The sequence below is a fragment of the Rhopilema esculentum genome, chromosome 4 (assembly GCF_057945365.1).
Source record: "Rhopilema esculentum isolate cy_ngs chromosome 4, ASM5794536v1, whole genome shotgun sequence".
Taxonomy (NCBI): domain Eukaryota; kingdom Metazoa; phylum Cnidaria; class Scyphozoa; order Rhizostomeae; family Rhizostomatidae; genus Rhopilema; species Rhopilema esculentum.
The window spans coordinates 3,038,248-3,055,449 of record NC_142818.1 but is presented as its reverse complement, the minus strand read 5'-3'; the positions used below and the strand labels follow the sequence as shown (position 1 = coordinate 3,055,449).

Sequence of the window (17,202 nt, the reverse complement as noted above, 5' to 3'; positions counted from 1 at the left end):
CCCATATACAGTAAATAAACAGAGTAAACAATACACGTAGCAAATATGAAACACCGCAATACGCCGAGAATAAACTTTATTGACATTGTATACCCTAACGGTTCTATTTTTAATTTTATGAACGTTGTTAATTCCTAAAGTTTTGTGTTTACTGGAATGGAAACTACGGAATAGAATAGAAAGCGATAATACAATGCATACGAATGTTAACAATGCGGAAAATTGTAGGAATACCGAAAGGCCTGTTTTCTTCTTAGTATATCATGGATATAGTATGAATCCATTCTATCCAACTGTCTCACTAGAGTTTGAAATTTTTGAACGTGAGCAAGCTTCATACCAAGATACAAATGCGGAGTAAAAGAATTGTTTAGTTGAGCATGTTTCAAATAAAGCATTTTTCTTTGGTTTTTCACATTGGCCATTAACTTTCTTTTTAACTGCTAAATTTGTGTCTTAAATTTGTGCCCATGTATATAGATTCAAGCAGAGGTGCCACCAAAAATCTTCCGACAGAGGGGCTGGAGCTTCCGACAGGGGGGCTAGAATGACTAAAATAAGCAGTTTTTGTACGTTATTTTGTCAAATTTGCTCCAACAATAACCTAAAATTTCCTCCGATGGGGGGGCTAGATGCTTCCGACGGAGGGGCTGTAGCCCCCCCTAGCCCTCCCCTGGCGCCACCACTGGATTCAAGAACATCTAAATGTTAAGAAATGTTATTTCAAATTATCTATAAACTGTTTTATAATCTGTGTTCACTGTTGCAGGACAAGGCAGTCAATGCTGAAAGAAAAAGATGGAGAAGAAAGACACACTGTTTAACAAGGTTTCAAGAAGTGTGCAAAGCATAGAGAATGGCCACTTAATACCCGAGTTTTCATCATTAAACATAATTAGCCTTGTTTCTTTTGCTGCTTCAGCAGCAATGGTATTTGGCGGAGTTGTACCATACATACCACAGTATTATGATATCTATAAAACAAGAAATACAGATGGATTCTCTACCCATGTTTGCCTGGCTCTTCTCGTTGCAAACGTTTTAAGGATATTATTTTGGCATGTTCAATTTGTTTTTTAATATGATAGCTCTCATGAAAAAATTTAACAATCCATAATGTTGATGTTCTGTGGGATGAGCAGAGAGATTAAATTTGAAGTCTCCCTCCCACCTCTGGTAGATGAGCAAATAATTTAAAAATTCCTCCCCCCCTTTCTCCAAAGCAAAAGTAACTTAATTTTCTAGCAATCTTTTTCATCAGGAGTTCAACCAACACTTTTCTGAGAGTGCACGTTTAGAAAAGAAGAAGTAGACATAAATCTATGATTTTGAAGAATATAAAACTGCATTCATATCTCACTGTTTGCAAAGTTTGCTGGCATTGTTTACCTTTATCTCATCAAAGTTAACAATATATATCCACAATATCAAATCGCATTACACTATTAGAGACTTGAATAATAATTGGTTAATACCTTTTTGTGAGGAACCATTGGTGTAACTATAGGTATTTTTCCAAAATAATTTTGAATGAAAACTTTTTGGTGTTGCAAAAATTTAAAAATTGCTCTGAGAAAAGCAAACAGTTCAAGACAAACTAAAGCTGACATACATGTAGAGTGGTAGACAAAGCTTCTTCGATACATGTTTTTCTAGATATTTCAACAGATAAACTGTTTTTGACATTTTGTTAAACCATATGGACATTTTTGTCATTTATGGTATATAATAAAAATTTTCTATGGATTTTAGGTATGGACACCCCTTTGAGCTTCCTCTGCTTGCACAGAGCATCATAATGACATTTGCAATGTTAGTGTTACTTGAGCTGTGTACAAGAATAAAACGAGAAAGTGAAATGTCTGCAAAAAGAAGATATATTTGGAGTGAGTATTTTGTTATATACTATATAGCTATCAAGCATAAAATCTAATGAAATTCAGATTTTCCAAAGATACAATAAAACTAGTCCAACACTTTCTTTAAGAGATAATGATAAAATGGTTTTGCCATTTTAAAACAAAAATAGAAGGTAAAAACACAAAGCTGTAAGTATTTAATAATATGCTACATTTATCATAAAACAGGTAGAAAAAATAGTCATCAAATTTCATAAAGGTTGGACAGCATCCTTTTGCAGCTTTTTTGTGGTAACATCGGTCAATATCTTCCATGTCTAGAAATTAATTTGACTAATAAAAATATGCAGTGCAAAAGGCAATCAGGTTGTGGTAAACCTTATTGATAGTTTCGTCGTTTCCACATACAAAAATTCCAAAATAATTTACCTAGATCCCAATCCAAATTTCTTCTGACAAACAAGAAACCAAATTAAAACTGGAAGATATAGAATATGATACCTATCTATGTCTAATGTGATGCTTCTTTCTTTCTATTTTAGATCTAGAATATGCCAATTTTTGGAACTGGACAAACTTCAGAGATTATTTGCAGTTTCTATTTCTCTTCATACTTTTTGGAGCATCACTTACATATTTATTACTAGATGTCAAAGTTTTCTTAGAAACTCTTGGTTTTGTATCAGTTTTCACTGAAGCAATGCTAGGAGCCCCACAATTCTACAGAAATTTCCAGAACAAATCAACTGAAGGAATGAGGTTTGTTTGAAAATTACATAGCTAAAATATAGTGCTTCACAAATAAAAAATAGCCGCTTTAACAAAGTTGAGTAGATGATATGAAATCACAAGGCATATGCAATAGTCATGGCATTGGTTTGTCTAATATTTTTGCTGTGACACTCAGATACTTATTATGTTATAATTTAGATGCCATTAGTAAAGGACTGTGATTCTAATTGATATCTTCTTGTATATTTTAGCATCAAAATGGTAGCTATGTGGTTTTGTGGAGACACATTCAAAACAGGATACTTCATAGTGAAGCAGGCACCAATCCAGTTTGGGATATGTGGAATGCTTCAGGTCACAATTGACATTGCCATCCTTTATCAGGTTTATCATTACAAGAACCAAAAGTCATCCAAGACCCATAATGTCAAAGATTAAAGCAATTTATTTTTAATATTATATTTATTTATTTTATATTCACGTATTCTCAAAACCCTTGTTTTTATCCAATTTTTATTTGTGTCATTTATTTAACACAAATAGCTTTTTAGGTTTTATAATTATTACTTTTGGTTTATAAGCCAAATTTTGGTTTATAAGCCAAAATTGTTCCAAGGGCAATGTACAATACAAATTCATTTTCTTTCAGAACATCAAAAAAACTATTATGCTTTTTAGTTTTTTGTGTCAAAGTTTTTGTGATTCTAAACAAATGGGTTTAGGTAGCATTCCTTGATAATTAAAAGAAAAAGTAAATGCTTTGTTACTATTACACAACATTCTAACAAAAGAATTATAGAAAGTTTTATAGTTTACGGCTAAATATGCTATATTTTGAGTATATATAATTTGGATGACAAGAAATAAAATTGAAATACTGTATTCTCTCTTGTATTCCCACCCTCTTCCTTATAATCATATTTTTGTTTTTTTCCTTTGGAAAATTATTCCCGCCTCTGATAATCCTGCATAAGGGTTCGATGAATGAAAGAAACCGCTGCATTAAAAATATACTTAAGGAATTTTGCATGATTTTCAAACCTTAAGTGTTATCTCTATCTGTTTTCATTATGTTTCAATCAGACAGGATAAATTTCTAATAAATTTTTGTCAACATTCTTTGCAAATTACATGCAAAGTTTCCATACAAAACAAAAGAGAACATGTTGAAAAATTAATTCCACTTTCTGGAAGAATGATTGAAAATTAATCTTGCCTCTCCGATAATCCTGTCTCTAATAATCCCGCATATAAATAGAAGGTTTAATCAATAAACCAGCAGTGGGAATACATGAGAGAAAAATAGTAATTTAACAAACATTCTGTGTGTTTATCTGAAGTAGTGGTAGAAGTATCTTAAAGAAACAAAAAATGCCATGTTGGAGTTTGATGTTCTCATTTGTGTTTTATTATAAACACATGTTTACAATGCCAACATGATCCAAACTCTACTCACCATAAGGCTAACGCATTTATGCAGGGTAGTTTGTTTATGCTCTTAACTTCTTGTCCTTTTTGTTTTCTTTTTCTGAGCAACTTTCACTTTGGCAAATAATTCATCAATTTCATTGCTGTTTGTCATTTCATTTTTGGCCTGCAACAGAATAAAAGGAGTGGTTTCTGTTGGAATCAAATGGAATGGAATCAAAGGCTTTGTCAAACTACAGAAGCTTAGTCAAATTTTACCATTTATTGACGATGAGAATTTAAGCCAAAATGTACTCTTACAGATATGACAATCAAAATGTTATTTGCAGCTATGAATTCTCACCTCAGATTCAAGCTCTTCAATCACAGCTGTCCCATCACTATACATTCCAGCACCTAGCTTTTGAAATACCTCATCAATTGAGCTGTCAATTTGTCTAATCTTCTTCTCCCTAACTAAAACTTCATCCAAAGAACTATCTGTTGGCTTTTCCTTGATCCTTTTCTTAGACTTTGTAGCTGAACTACCTGTACTGAATTGTTCTGTTTTGCTATCATCATTTCTTGCTTGAAACTGTGTGGATTCAATACCACAGTTCCTAAGAATTATTCTTCCATACATATTTCCTTTAAGGCGACTTCTGCTTCTATACAATTCTTCTTTTATGATTTTCTTTTCTTCCTCATCTCCAATAACCCAAAGCTTGTCAACGACACGGCTACCAAATTTATCCATTGCTAATGTAATTAGAAGTTCCTGAAATACCATTTTATAAAAAGGTTATTATTAAGGCATCAACTTTAAATTTAATTGTTTTTAAAGCCTGAAATGGGATTTTCTGTAAAAATAAGCTACAGGAGCTATAATCGTAACTAGTAGCAATTACTTGGGTGATGCTTTGGGACAACATTGAAAGGTCAAGAAGTAGAGGAACTGTGCATAAGTACATAGTCTCAACTTGTATCCTGTCTCCCCAGTGGCTTAGTGGGTAACACTGCTGCCTCTTTCCGCTTTGGATGACAACCCCGAAGCAGAAAAAAATGAATTGAAGGTCAAGTTTCGATCAAGTTTTAGGTCAAGAAGGCCTAGGAACCTGGAAACAACAGAAACTTTCTTGACTGAAACTAAGCTTGGTGTTAAACTGTGGATGGTAATGGCATTAGTTATCTAGGCACCTGCGACATTACAGACAACAACATTTAAAAAAGAAAAATAAATCTATATTCTGTGTCTGCGCAAGTTGAGGAGAAATGTTGATAACAAAGGTTTGAGGCAAAAAAAAAGAAATTGAATCAAAAATAAGGTCTAAGATAGACATTGAAGGTAGAATATCAAAAACTGTATCATTGCAAGCTTGTGTGCCATCCTAATTGTAACAAGGGGGTTAGATTTTCGTAAGGCAAAACTTGTTACCACACCAAATATACTTGCATGTTTGAAGATAATCTGTTGTGGATATAAAATCACTCCTCAAGTATTCAATGGCTCAAAAAGAATTTTATGAAATTGCTCATTCATGGAAAATCCAGGCATTTTCGTGAGAAATAGCTCACGCAAGTTGCCCACTCGTTTGATTCCTCATGCATGAGCGATCACTCTGATAGTGAAAAAATTGTTCCTGTTATAAGGTACCCTTTTGTCATACGATGACCTTAATGCATTCCAAGAAAGAATAAATACCCAGTACAAATGTGCTTTGCCCACAAACTTTATGTACATCACAAAGGTCATATAGACGTTATTGCCGGTTGATTGCAAATGTTGTTCCATACCTTTTTAAAAGAGCTTTTACTGCCCAGAAAATGTCTTAAGTGCTATTGTAGTTCAAATACTGAGTACCTAAAGTATTCCTAAACATTCGCTGTGGAATTGATTTTCAAAGAATTTTTTGTTGAGTTGAGGTTAAGTGAGCTTGCTTATATTTTCTGTGTTTTGATATACCGGCTTTGTTTTGTCTATGTCACTTGCTTGGGTCACAAAAGATGACTAGAACTTTGTAAATTGATAAGATATTTATTCCTCACAATTTACCATTTTGCACGAGCAATGAAACAGTTGGGTTTGCACAAGTGCTGACCCGATCACGAGTGATCACTCGCGTCAAATGAAAAGGCCTGAAAATCTACAGCATGACAGAGGGTAAAAAACAGAATTCATTAAACCAAACTTGTGCTTGCTTGTAAATTAAGACAGGCTGACTCAAGCACAATTTACCTCGCACATGTACTGCATAGTCTTTAAAAAAATCTCTGAAGAGCATTACACCACTGCCATTGGTTAGGTTATCAGACAAGAACCTTACATATAATTCATAAACTGTTGATAACTAAATTGAATTCACAAATATCAACACTTACCTTAACTTTTTGTAGAAATCTCTTCTTATAGGTTTTCTTTACAGTTTCACTTGTCAAAAACTGTTCAATAACAAAACTTCCATAATCATGTGTCGAAATGAATAACAAGTCTTCTTCCATTTTCATAAGACCTTTTAAGAGAACTTTTGGGTTCTCAAAGCAAAACAATGTTTTTACAAGGCAAGCTCCATGATAATTCAATGTTTCTTTGGTCAATGTACCAGGTAAAACCTATAAAGGCAATAACAAAATTGACAAGTAACTTACTAAACTTACTTCAGATGTCAATCTTTAGATAAAAAAGTGAATTTTTGTGTAGGCCTTCAGTGGTGTGTACTTCAAACACATTGATTTTAAAATAAACATGCCCAAGTTAGCTGTTTACTGATCTAAGTCGTTGTGGGACAAACCTGCTTGACAAATAGCAAAATTTTGGTCATCATAGAAAAACTCACGCTAATGCTTCGCTACATTTAGCTCACTGACCACTGAGCATGAAGAATTCAATCTTATTCCTTCAAGAAAATATTTGAGTAAGCAGTTGATTGAAATTCAGGTAATTATGTAACTCACAAACCTGCTTATCAAGCTTCTTTTCCATATCTTCAGGTGTATCTTTCACATTTTCTTCAATGCAATTTTCAAACATAATGTCATATGTTGATAATGTCAGCAATAACTTCAAAAATACACTCTGCTTCTCCTTTTCACTAGGTAAATGTACAGCTTTCATCAATGCCTTGAGAAGCTCTTTTTGTTTGCACTGAAACTGATTGCTCAGCTCTACCATTCTAACAACAACACCCATATTTCCACTGGCCAAAATATCCTCAGTGAAAGGAAATAGCTCCTGTATTGTTTCACTGGCCTAACAGAAAACCAACACATGCATTAAGATACAAAAAATTAGATACATAAAGAAATATGAATTATAATTGAGCAGAAATCATTTTCTGTTGATTTTAGGGAACCTAGTTTAATCAGTTGCAAAGTGCATTTTCTTTGAAAAATCCTTTTTTCTGTAATTCAAACCTTTCTAAATGTTTTATTAACATACAGGCAGTTTTCTTCTTGACCAGCTACCACATGGAATATTGACAGAAAACTCCAGCTGGAGTTTCTCAGAGAAATGGAATGATGGTCTTTAAATTTTTATACCAAGCATCACTAGCTTTGATGCAAGAGGTGGTTTGTTTAAAATAATCAATTTGAATCTTTTGTGTTCTTTGCATTAACAGACATAAAAGAATAAAAATAAAACAGTTTACTACAAGTTTTCCAAGTACAAAAACAACTAAAAAACAATGCTATTGAAATAGTATGTTCAGTTATAGAAATGGTGTTCAATCAAGCATTGTGATTAACACCTTTAAATAAAAGTGTATTTTCTAAAACCACAACATCTCCCTGCTAGCCTAAAACATCCATCTTAGATGATTGGCTTTATTGTTTCTTTAAACGCCTTGATCTTCTTGGCTTATCCTAGCTATATTCGGTTCAGGTTGTCGTTTGGGGGTTAGGTCTTTTGGGTTTAAAAGATAGTCCTGGATCTGCAAGTCTCAATTTATGACAATTTTCAATGTTTGTTTCTGTGTGTGTTGCCGCCTCTGATATACTGGCTGGAACTGCAATGCTTAGCATATCCCCCGACTCATCATCTTCTACTGAGAAGTATCTCGGGCATAACTGCTCTACATGTCTGCACCATATAGGTCCCTTTGGATAAACCCCCCGACAAACACAGTCTGTGATCCTTGTACCTTGGTAACTACTGCTGGTACCCATCGTGGATCATTATCTCGTCAAGGTTCACAATAGAGAGCATAGCAAGTTGTACCCACTTTGTATTTTGGATTAAATCTCCCAGCTAGCTTTCGCACAACCTTCACTGTTTACTTATTCTGACGTCCTTTCTTTTGATGCGCAGGAGAAGGAATCGGGATATCTATCGGTGACCTTATTTGGCATCCACTGAGCAGCTCACTGGAAGAGTAACCACAAGCCAGTGGTGTTCTCTGGTACTGCATCAATAACTGCTGAAGGGCTGCTTTCAATGTAATGTTGACTTCAGCATCAACTTTTTAAAAGTCTCTCAGCTGCACCATTAGTTGCTGGGTGATACAGAGGTCCTGTGACATTAATTATCTCTCTTGTCTTAGACCATTCCTGGAATTCTTCTGAGGTAAAACTTGAAGCATTGTCCGAGACGAGTGTATGTAGATAACCAAAGTGTGCAAAGTCCTGTTCCAGCAATTCAATGGTTGCTTTGGAACTTGTAGAGCTGGTCTGGTGGATACAAAGATAATTGGAGTATGCGTCTGTCAGTAACAGTTAATTTGACCCCAAGAAATTAATAGCGTGGTCTACGTGTAGGCGACTCCATGGTTTCTCTGGGAACATCCAAGGGTGGACAGGTGGTTTGGGCGGGAGATTTGGTGCTCAGCACATGCTTGACAAGCTCGACTAACATCAGCAATACTTGCATCAATCCCAGCCCAATAGACAGCAGTCCTGGCAAGCTGTTTCATGTTGCATGCAGAAATGTCCTAGATGAAAGATCTCCAGCACTTGCACTTGTAGACTGACTGGAATCACCACACTGCTCTGTATAACAAGCACCCATCAGTTACCGACAGTGACTCAGAGATTTTCCTAAAAGTATCCACTGTATAACGTATGCTTTCACTGTTAGCGCTATCTTCGTGTATCTTGCTGAAAGGCCAACCCTCATTTGTATACAGCACTACAGTTGCAAGCACTGGGTCTTTTTATGTCTTTTTTGAAAGTATTGGATCTTCTGCATTGAGCTGTAAACTGACAGTTTTGATGGTATATATGTAATCTGCATTATTATCACTTTCCTTTCCGTAAACCTGGGCATCTGGCCCCACCAGAAGACTATGTGCATCAGCATTTCCGTGGTCCGAAATCTTCCTATACTCAATGGCATATTCGTATTGACTCAACATCAGTGCCCATCTTGCTAGACGGTTGGCGGCTAGTGATGATGTTCTCTTTGTAGGACCAAATAATGTAAGCAATGGCTTGTGGTCCATTATTAAAATGAATTTCCTTCCATAAAGGAAATGATGGAACTTGCTGAGAGCAAATATAATTGCTAGAGCCTCTTTTTGTATTTGGTTATAGTTCTCAGTCTGTAAAGTGGCTCTATAAGTGTGAACAAGTTAGACAGGAACTTGTTCTAGAACTGTACTGATCCTAGAAATGATCATAGACCAGAAATATCATTGGGTGCAGGCATCTTCAAAACAGCATCAACCTTTGGACTTTTTGCTTTTCCTTGGCTAGACAAGAAATGTCCCAGGTACTCTACATATGGTTGACAGAATGATCACTTTTCGAAACGACAACGTAGTCCCTCCTCATTCAGTCACTTAAGCAGCCATTTCAAGTCTGTAAGGTGCTCTTCTGCAATTGAACGGCTGACCAATATGTCATCCAGATAAACTGCAACACCTGGTAGGCCACTTGTTAGTTGATCCATTACTTCTTGGAAATATCCAGGTGCTGAGCTTATTCCAAATGGAACACGTATCTGAAGCAGAACACCTTGATATGTACTCAAAGCAAGCCTTTTTGCGATTCTGGGACTAGTGCAATCTGGTTATATGCATCAGCAAGATCAATCTTTGTAAATTCACATCATCCTGACAACTTTTGCATCAGGTGTTCCGGTGTAGAAATTGGATGTTGATTTTTCTGCATTGACATTCAATCTCTAATTGTGCATTGACAGCAACAGAGGAATCTCCACAAACTCTAAGTTTTGATTTTGTCTGTCCCAGAAGCAACGGTTCACGGATGGATACCGCTGGTGTACCGTAATCATAGATTCTTTGCCAAACACCACACCTGGTGCCGGCCACGTATGCTTGAACTTAATCTTCCTGAAGCGCAAAAGGAACTGTTCTTGCTTTGCAAAAATTTAGCTTCGCATCAGGTTAGAATTTCACTTCCAGTTCAAAATCTTTCAGTTTCCCAAGCTCCGGCTTGACTAGATCTGGAAATCCTTAACATAGCTTGCGACATTCAGCTTGTAATTTCGGTCAGGTTTTAAATCTTCAAATACAGCATGACAATGTGCAGCGCGCACCACTATTCTGTTTGATGAATATGTCAACTGATATCCCGAGTTGCGCAATGGCACTCCATCCAAGCAAGTTTCCGTAATTTTCAGTTTCCGCTTGTAATGTAACGGCACCAAGAACTGGTAGCTTTTGTTGACTTGCTGACTCAAACTGCTGATTTGGTGCTTCTAGAATTCACCTAGCTCCTTCCATGCAGTTTTGCCAATAAAATTATCTCTAGCACCGGTATCAACTTCAAAATTAACCATATGCTGGTCTTCTAGCTTGATTGGTAATTGAAGCTCAGGAACTTTAACTATGGTCTCTCCTTGCTTTCTATCAATTTTACTCCAAAATTTGAATCACTTGCGAACAATGAAACGCTTTGGATGAAATTGATCCCTCATAAACTCTGCTTTATTTTTATTCCTATATGTCTGTTGAGGCGAAATACACATTAGCATCCTAATAGACTTGCTCAAATTTTGCAATCTGATCAAAAACAGTGTTAACCTATGCCAAATTGAGAAAAATTCTCAATAACCATAATTTATATATAGATTGTTGATGATACATATTTAAATAATAGCAGATGTAGATTGTTGAGATACAAAATTATTCAAGGGTTATTCTGTGATGCTCTATAGGGTGTGGTTGTTTAAACTTTTCCTTTGACATTCATTCTCTTGGACCCTGTCCTGACGGGATGTTCAATACTTATTTGGTCTTTTTACCACTCAAGGTTTGCCTACTTCATCCCAAAAGATGGCTGTTTTCTTGAGTCTAAGGTTACCTATGAAGGATGTTCCTTAACGAAAAACAGTAAAGACCTATATGTGTAAGAAAAATATTATTATATGTGTGCAAGAATATCTTAGATAATAAAATGTGTGTAATGAAAGGACTTACCATTTCCACTGTAGGTATACTAGTCATCATATGCTGGAGAATGTAGTTTGCAAGTGGATGCAATGCAAATTGAAGCAGATGATTTTGAAAACACTTGGAAAAGAGAACTTCATACAAATCCGAGGTTGCAGCATGGAAGATCTTTTCCATAACGTGGCTGCCAACTTCATCAGCAAATAATATGGGGACACTAAAACGCAAATACCTCATGTCATTTGAATAACAATTTGACTCCCTCTTCAATAAACTCCCTCTTTAGCATCAGGCTTTGTTTTGAATGGGCCCCCTTCTCAAATAAGCCTTCTTTACATTTTTACAGATTTTAAACATAGCAGCCAATTGTTCACAATTTTGTTACACAATGTTTTCTTGTATTGAATTTCCAATAGGCTGATCAAGTTGTAATGGCAAGAACTTTGTAATCAGTAGGGTTGGTAATAACATTTCACATTCTATCAGACTGTTGGTCTAATAAATTTATGATTAGCAGTATGCAAGTGAATTGGTAAATGATCTTGACAAATCTAGATTTAGATAGGACAAATCTAGATAGGACAGCAGTGGAAAGCAAAAATACCTTTTTGTCTACAGAAACATGCTTTTAAGAGCCTATTACAAAATCAGATTTTTGACAATGATAAAAAGATGATAAAATATCCAGATCAGCAAAGAACTAAGCCATAAGAAAAACAATTTAGCCTATACCATCGTAAAAATGAAACTTCTACTAAAGATGGATGTATTTCATTAACAACTAAATTATTAAATTGATACCTTGCAGTTGTATTTTCCTCATTTGCTCTCCCCCATTCTAATAATTTACTTCGTTCTACAACCATATTACAAACTCTTGAACACATTGTTTGATCTTTCTCTTTCAAAGCCAAAAGAAGTATCTGTATAACAGTGCTTCCACTTTTATGGCAAAGAAGCTCGCCAAAATTGTCATCTTTGCATATGCTTTTGGCAATTTTCTTAAGATGTTTCTTGAAAATTTCTGGCGTCGGATTGGTTGACTTTTCAAATAGTTTACCAAAATTTGACTGACCTGAAATTAAAATAACTGTATCATACCTTAATTTTTTTTAAGTACCATGGAATCAATTTTATAGAAGAAGGGTTAGCAGGCCTTTTCGTAAGAAATAGCCCACAGGAGTGGCGCAGCACTTGCATGCTTTCTCTTGCACAATCAATCCTTCTAAAATGATAATTATAATCAACAATGCTTAACACATCTGTAATGTTTATTTACAAAACTGCACGATCCTGTTAAAAGGTACTTTTTTGTTAAGGTAATATCAAATGAAAATGAATTTTTAAAATGATCTTTAATGCACTCTTAGAAAGATCAATAACCTAATATGAATGTGCTGCATTTATAAATTTTATGTACATCATGGGGGTCATATTATAGGCATTATTGCAGGATGGTCACAAAATGTTGTTCCAAACCATTTTTACAACCCCTTTTACTGCCCAGATGATGTTCTTAGGGCTTTGTAGTTAAAATACTAAGTGCCTACAGTATTCCAAAACATTTCCAGTGGAATTGATTTTCAATTGCATATTCCCACTAAGATTTGGTTGGGTTTACGTGTGGTTGGGTTTATGAAGTGCAGATCATGAGTGAGCGCTTGCATCAAACGCAAGGGCCTGGGTTAGACAATAATCTCCCATGCTATAAAAACTCTTCTTCAGTCTCACAGACTTTTTGTCATTCCCCTGAAGCTATACCAGAAATTATAAGCCTTAAATTTAAGGGGAGGGTTACAGCATTAAATCTAGAAATTTAGAAAGGTACCGTAAAAGCTCTATTAAGCCCCCAGGGGGGTTTATTTTTTCAGTCCTAGAGAGAGGGACTTATTAGAGAGAGAGGGCTTATTAATAATTCAATGTTAAAATGTTAAAAAAACTCCCTTATGTATTTTTTTTAAGAAAATGTCACACAAATGTTCTCAAAAACTTTGCTAGCAGCTTCAAAAGTTTCTTAAAATAAATCAATTATAATGTCCTCATTATCCTCAAAGTCACCAGGATCAATTTATATCCCCTGGGACATCTTCTAAACAAATTTTGACTGATTTCTAAAGTGCACAAGTAATTACATGGGCCGTACTTAAAGCACAAAATCTTGTCCTCATCATGCTCGTCAAGAGACCCATTCAATGCACATGACTTCTTTGTTTGACATGGGGGGCTTAAGAATGAGCGCTTAATAGAGAGGGGGGGTTATTTTTACTTTTTGCTTGATAAGGGAGGCTTAATAGAGCTTTTGGGTCATTCTATGCCAAATGGATCAATTTTCAAAGTGGTCCCACATGCACCATCTCAGATTTGCATGGTCCCACAAACATGACCAATTTTTTCAAATTTTTCTCCAGAACCAAGCCTTGTAATTTCTCAAATAATAATTTATACCTTCTGATTTCTTCAAAACTTCTCACAGCTCTAGATAGTCTGAATTTAAGCCCTGGCCCTTCAAAGTTTGAATTCCTAATATCCGGAAGTAAATTTTTAGCAATTTTTTTGCTGCCATTATGGGCCAACTATTGAAAAGTAATTTTTTTTTTGTAAATTGTTTTTGGTACTGCTCCCAAAAATGCTCCAGAGTATCAATTTTGAAGAGGCTGTCAAAATCGGGTCAAGAACAATAGGACCTCAAAGTTTGCGAAAGTTTGTTTCCATCTCCCAGAATTCCTCATCAGAGCCAAAGTAGGAGACTTTGAAGAACCATATCTTTTGGATGGTATAGAATATCACGCTGAAATTTCAATGATGCTTTTATCTTACATATATGAACATTGACACAAATTTTTATGTAAATCTGAGGTGGTGCATGTGGGACCCCTAGTCCACTTGGCATGGGGTCTCACATGGAATGACCCTTTTACGGTATGTCAAATTTTTGTGTTTTGTTATTGATGAGTATCTTTCCTGCAAATACCACATCTTGAATATCTAGCTTAGACTTACAGCACATAAGACACAGTATTAGTCTGAGTTTCCAAAATTTGTAATTACTTTTTTATTAAATATTATACTTTTATTAATTTTTTAAGTATGCATAAGGAAAGTATTTAGGATTCATTGGTAACATTGGTCTTCAAGCTTAGACTTACAGCACATAAGACACAGTATTAGTCTGAGTTTCCAAAATTTGTAATTACTTTTTTATTAAATATTATACTTTTATTAATTTTTTTAGTATGCATAAGGAAAGTATTTAGGATTCATTGGTAACAAAATAAACTTGAAACTTGATCTCCCGGATTGTTGCTATGAGATTTAAAACTTTGTTTTGCATACCCACTCTTTTTGATCCAGCTCCTTTGAAGAACTTTCCTCTTGTTATTCTTGAATTTCGGCTCCTTGAAACAGCATCTGCTACACATATTCCACTGAGCACCTGGATTACTGTACTAACAATGTGGCTTGAATATGTATCTCTCATCAGCTCTGCCACATTTTTCTTAATTACTTTCACAAAGTTGCAAAATACTTGTTCAATCTCGGTAGTAACATCATCCATTTTACAATTTAAATGAACTGGTACCATACTAACTGCCTTTTCGATGACGTGACTCCCAAATCTATCACTTGAAACTAACAAAGCTCCATCCACCAAACTTTTTAGTAGTGATAAAAACTGCCTTGAATTACACATTCCAATCAATGTTTCCAAAATTTTGCTAGTAAGCCTATGCTTTGCAAGTTGGCAAGTTCTTGGCCCTTCGCCTGTTTGGTCTAAAACGTTATTGAGAAAAAGCTCTTTGCTTTCTGCATCTTCAAAACTATCATCTTCAAGGAGTTTTTCAACCCTTTTGAAATAATTTAGGGTGTGGACATCAATCCTTCCTTTAAAATTTTGTTTATCGTCTTCGATGTTGTCTTCTTGATCATTAGCCTCCTCGCAACGATCTGGTTTATTTTCCAAATATTTCTCTGAATTCTTTTTATGGGTACCTTTTTCTTTTTGCATTGCTTTCTTGGCAGCCTTTTCATCGGCCATTTTCGGCGAGAAATTTTAGAGGTTTAGCCAGATCAGTTAGAAAGCACTTGCACCCACATGTTCCAAAGACACTTGAAACTGAACATCTTCTAATAGCCTCTACGTCAAAAAGAGGGCACCCACAATAGAGTCGACATTATGATTATGACATGAATGATATCACCGCTGTCCCCAGTCAGTAGATATCATGCATAATTGAATATAATTAAAATATGATATAATTAAATCGAAAACATTCGGAAGACCAAACGTCCGGGCAGAATTTTAACCAAAACGTTGATTGTCCGAAAACTTTCTTAGTCTGAAAATTGTTTAGTGGCAAGAATTTACCTTCCACAGACACTTATTAAACGTGCCGAGACCATAGCCGAGACTAACCGCTCAAAATCAACTGAATGGGAGTTGCATGCAAGATTATGACCAATGACTTAAGCTATTTGTTGGTATAATTCTTTCTCTCGTTGTTTATGTTTATGTGATGCATTTAACTTTTCTCTATATCATCATATTGATCAGCAATAGCTATTAGATCAAAACCACGATAATATAGTTAGCAAAAAAATTTAGTACCAGTATGAAAATACAATTGTTTGATTGTTAAAAACACGACGTCGTGTTCAACGAAGTCACAAAGTCAAACTTGATAATGAGTACATGCTCGAAACGTCGTGTTTTTAACAATCAAACTAATATATTTTCATTCTGGTACTAAATTTATTCGCTAACTATATTGTCGTTGTTCTGGATAAAGTACCACACGCAACGTACATATTTAATTAGATCAAAACCAAGCGCAATAGGCTCAATACAAATATATGAACATCTCTGATGTCTTTCTCATTGGCAGAAAACCTGATGAACTACCTAGTACTGTGATACAAGTCATTGTCAAGTTAAAGACTTGAGGCCCTTGCAGACTTGAGGCAAAATTCGATGTGCCACAAAGTTTCTACTTTCTGCAGTAAATTGATTCGCCATTAAATTGATTTGCCAATAAATTGCAATAAATTGTTTTCATGTCGTTCTTTTTCCAGATTTATGGGTAAATAAATATATTATCCAACAAAACTTCTACGTACATTTTGTGTGCAAATAAATTGATGCCATTTATGAATTAAGATGCAGAAATTACAACCCAAAGGCCTTTTTGGATTGTTGATAATTCCCAGAAAGAGAGCGTTCCAGTGAACAGAAACACAAGTTTTTAACAATGATAATTCTACCCCACTACCATTAGGCTACCCCCATGACCATATATTTACTGAAAAAAATCATTTAGTGTAGGCATCAGTTTATTCATGCTGTGCTTCAATCAGCATTGTATTTATTGAAAATGTGCAGCGATAATAGTTCCTTAAATCATGCTCCGTTTTGCCATCATCTCAAAACTGTTTGTCCAAATTTATCGATAATGCTTCCGAAAGTTGTCTATCTATCCGAAGTTTCCAAAATTTTCAGATTAAATGTTCAATGGGGATGCTAAACTTTCATTCACCATAGTCAATAGCAAACTAGCTGTTCTTTCAAATGACACTTCTGAGGACATTGGTAAGACCATTTTCAATCCAGGTGTCCTAAGCTAAAATTACAAAAAGGAAATGGACAAAAAGACCTAACAATGAATTAATATAGCATGAACTGAACTGAATGTAACACTTTACTATGGTAACCTTCGGAACCCATTATCTTGATCCAGTCTCCAGACCAAGAATTGTCCTTCCAATTAGCGAGCAATAGCAACGCTGCAGTCCTTTGCATTCCTTTTCTAGTGAAGGATGATGCATGTTTCTTTGCTCATCTTTGTTATTTTGTTCTTCTA

At 35.1% G+C, this 17,202-nt stretch overlaps 2 protein-coding genes across 2 annotated transcripts; one reads left to right on the top strand and one right to left on the bottom strand.

Moving 5' to 3' along the window:
- Positions 1-798: 798 nt before the first annotated feature.
- LOC135691300 (solute carrier family 66 member 2) lies at positions 799-4,159 on the top strand. Its single transcript, XM_065209121.2, has 4 exons — positions 799-1,058; positions 1,753-1,886; positions 2,402-2,618; positions 2,843-4,159. The coding sequence occupies exons 1-4, from the start codon at positions 799-801 to the stop codon at positions 3,027-3,029; spliced, it is 798 nt and encodes a 265-aa protein (XP_065065193.2). The 3' UTR covers positions 3,030-4,159.
- LOC135691299 (nucleolar protein 9) lies at positions 4,048-15,484 on the bottom strand. The gene is made up of 7 exons (XM_065209120.2): positions 14,681-15,484; positions 12,149-12,422; positions 11,375-11,564; positions 6,955-7,245; positions 6,378-6,608; positions 4,363-4,776; positions 4,048-4,185 (listed from the first exon to the last, which is right to left on the bottom strand). The coding sequence occupies exons 1-7, from the start codon at positions 15,381-15,383 to the stop codon at positions 4,090-4,092; spliced, it is 2,199 nt and encodes a 732-aa protein (XP_065065192.2). The 5' UTR covers positions 15,384-15,484; the 3' UTR covers positions 4,048-4,089.
- Positions 15,485-17,202: the final 1,718 nt, after the last annotated feature.

Coding starts and splice junctions, on each gene's coding strand:
- LOC135691300 (XM_065209121.2), top strand. CDS start 799: ATGGAGAAGAAAGACACACTGTTTAACAAGGTTTCAAGAAGTGTGCAA. Junction 1,887..2,401: donor AAAAAGAAGATATATTTGGA/GTGAGTATTTTG, acceptor TTTCTATTTTAG/ATCTAGAATATGCCAATTTT. Junction 2,619..2,842: donor AAATCAACTGAAGGAATGAG/GTTTGTTTGAAA, acceptor TGTATATTTTAG/CATCAAAATGGTAGCTATGT.
- LOC135691299 (XM_065209120.2), bottom strand. CDS start 15,383: ATGGCCGATGAAAAGGCTGCCAAGAAAGCAATGCAAAAAGAAAAAGGT. Junction 11,565..12,148: donor GAGGAAAATACAACTGCAAG/GTATCAATTTAA, acceptor TTTGCGTTTTAG/TGTCCCCATATTATTTGCTG. Junction 7,246..11,374: donor GTATACCTACAGTGGAAATG/GTAAGTCCTTTC, acceptor GTTTTCTGTTAG/GCCAGTGAAACAATACAGGA.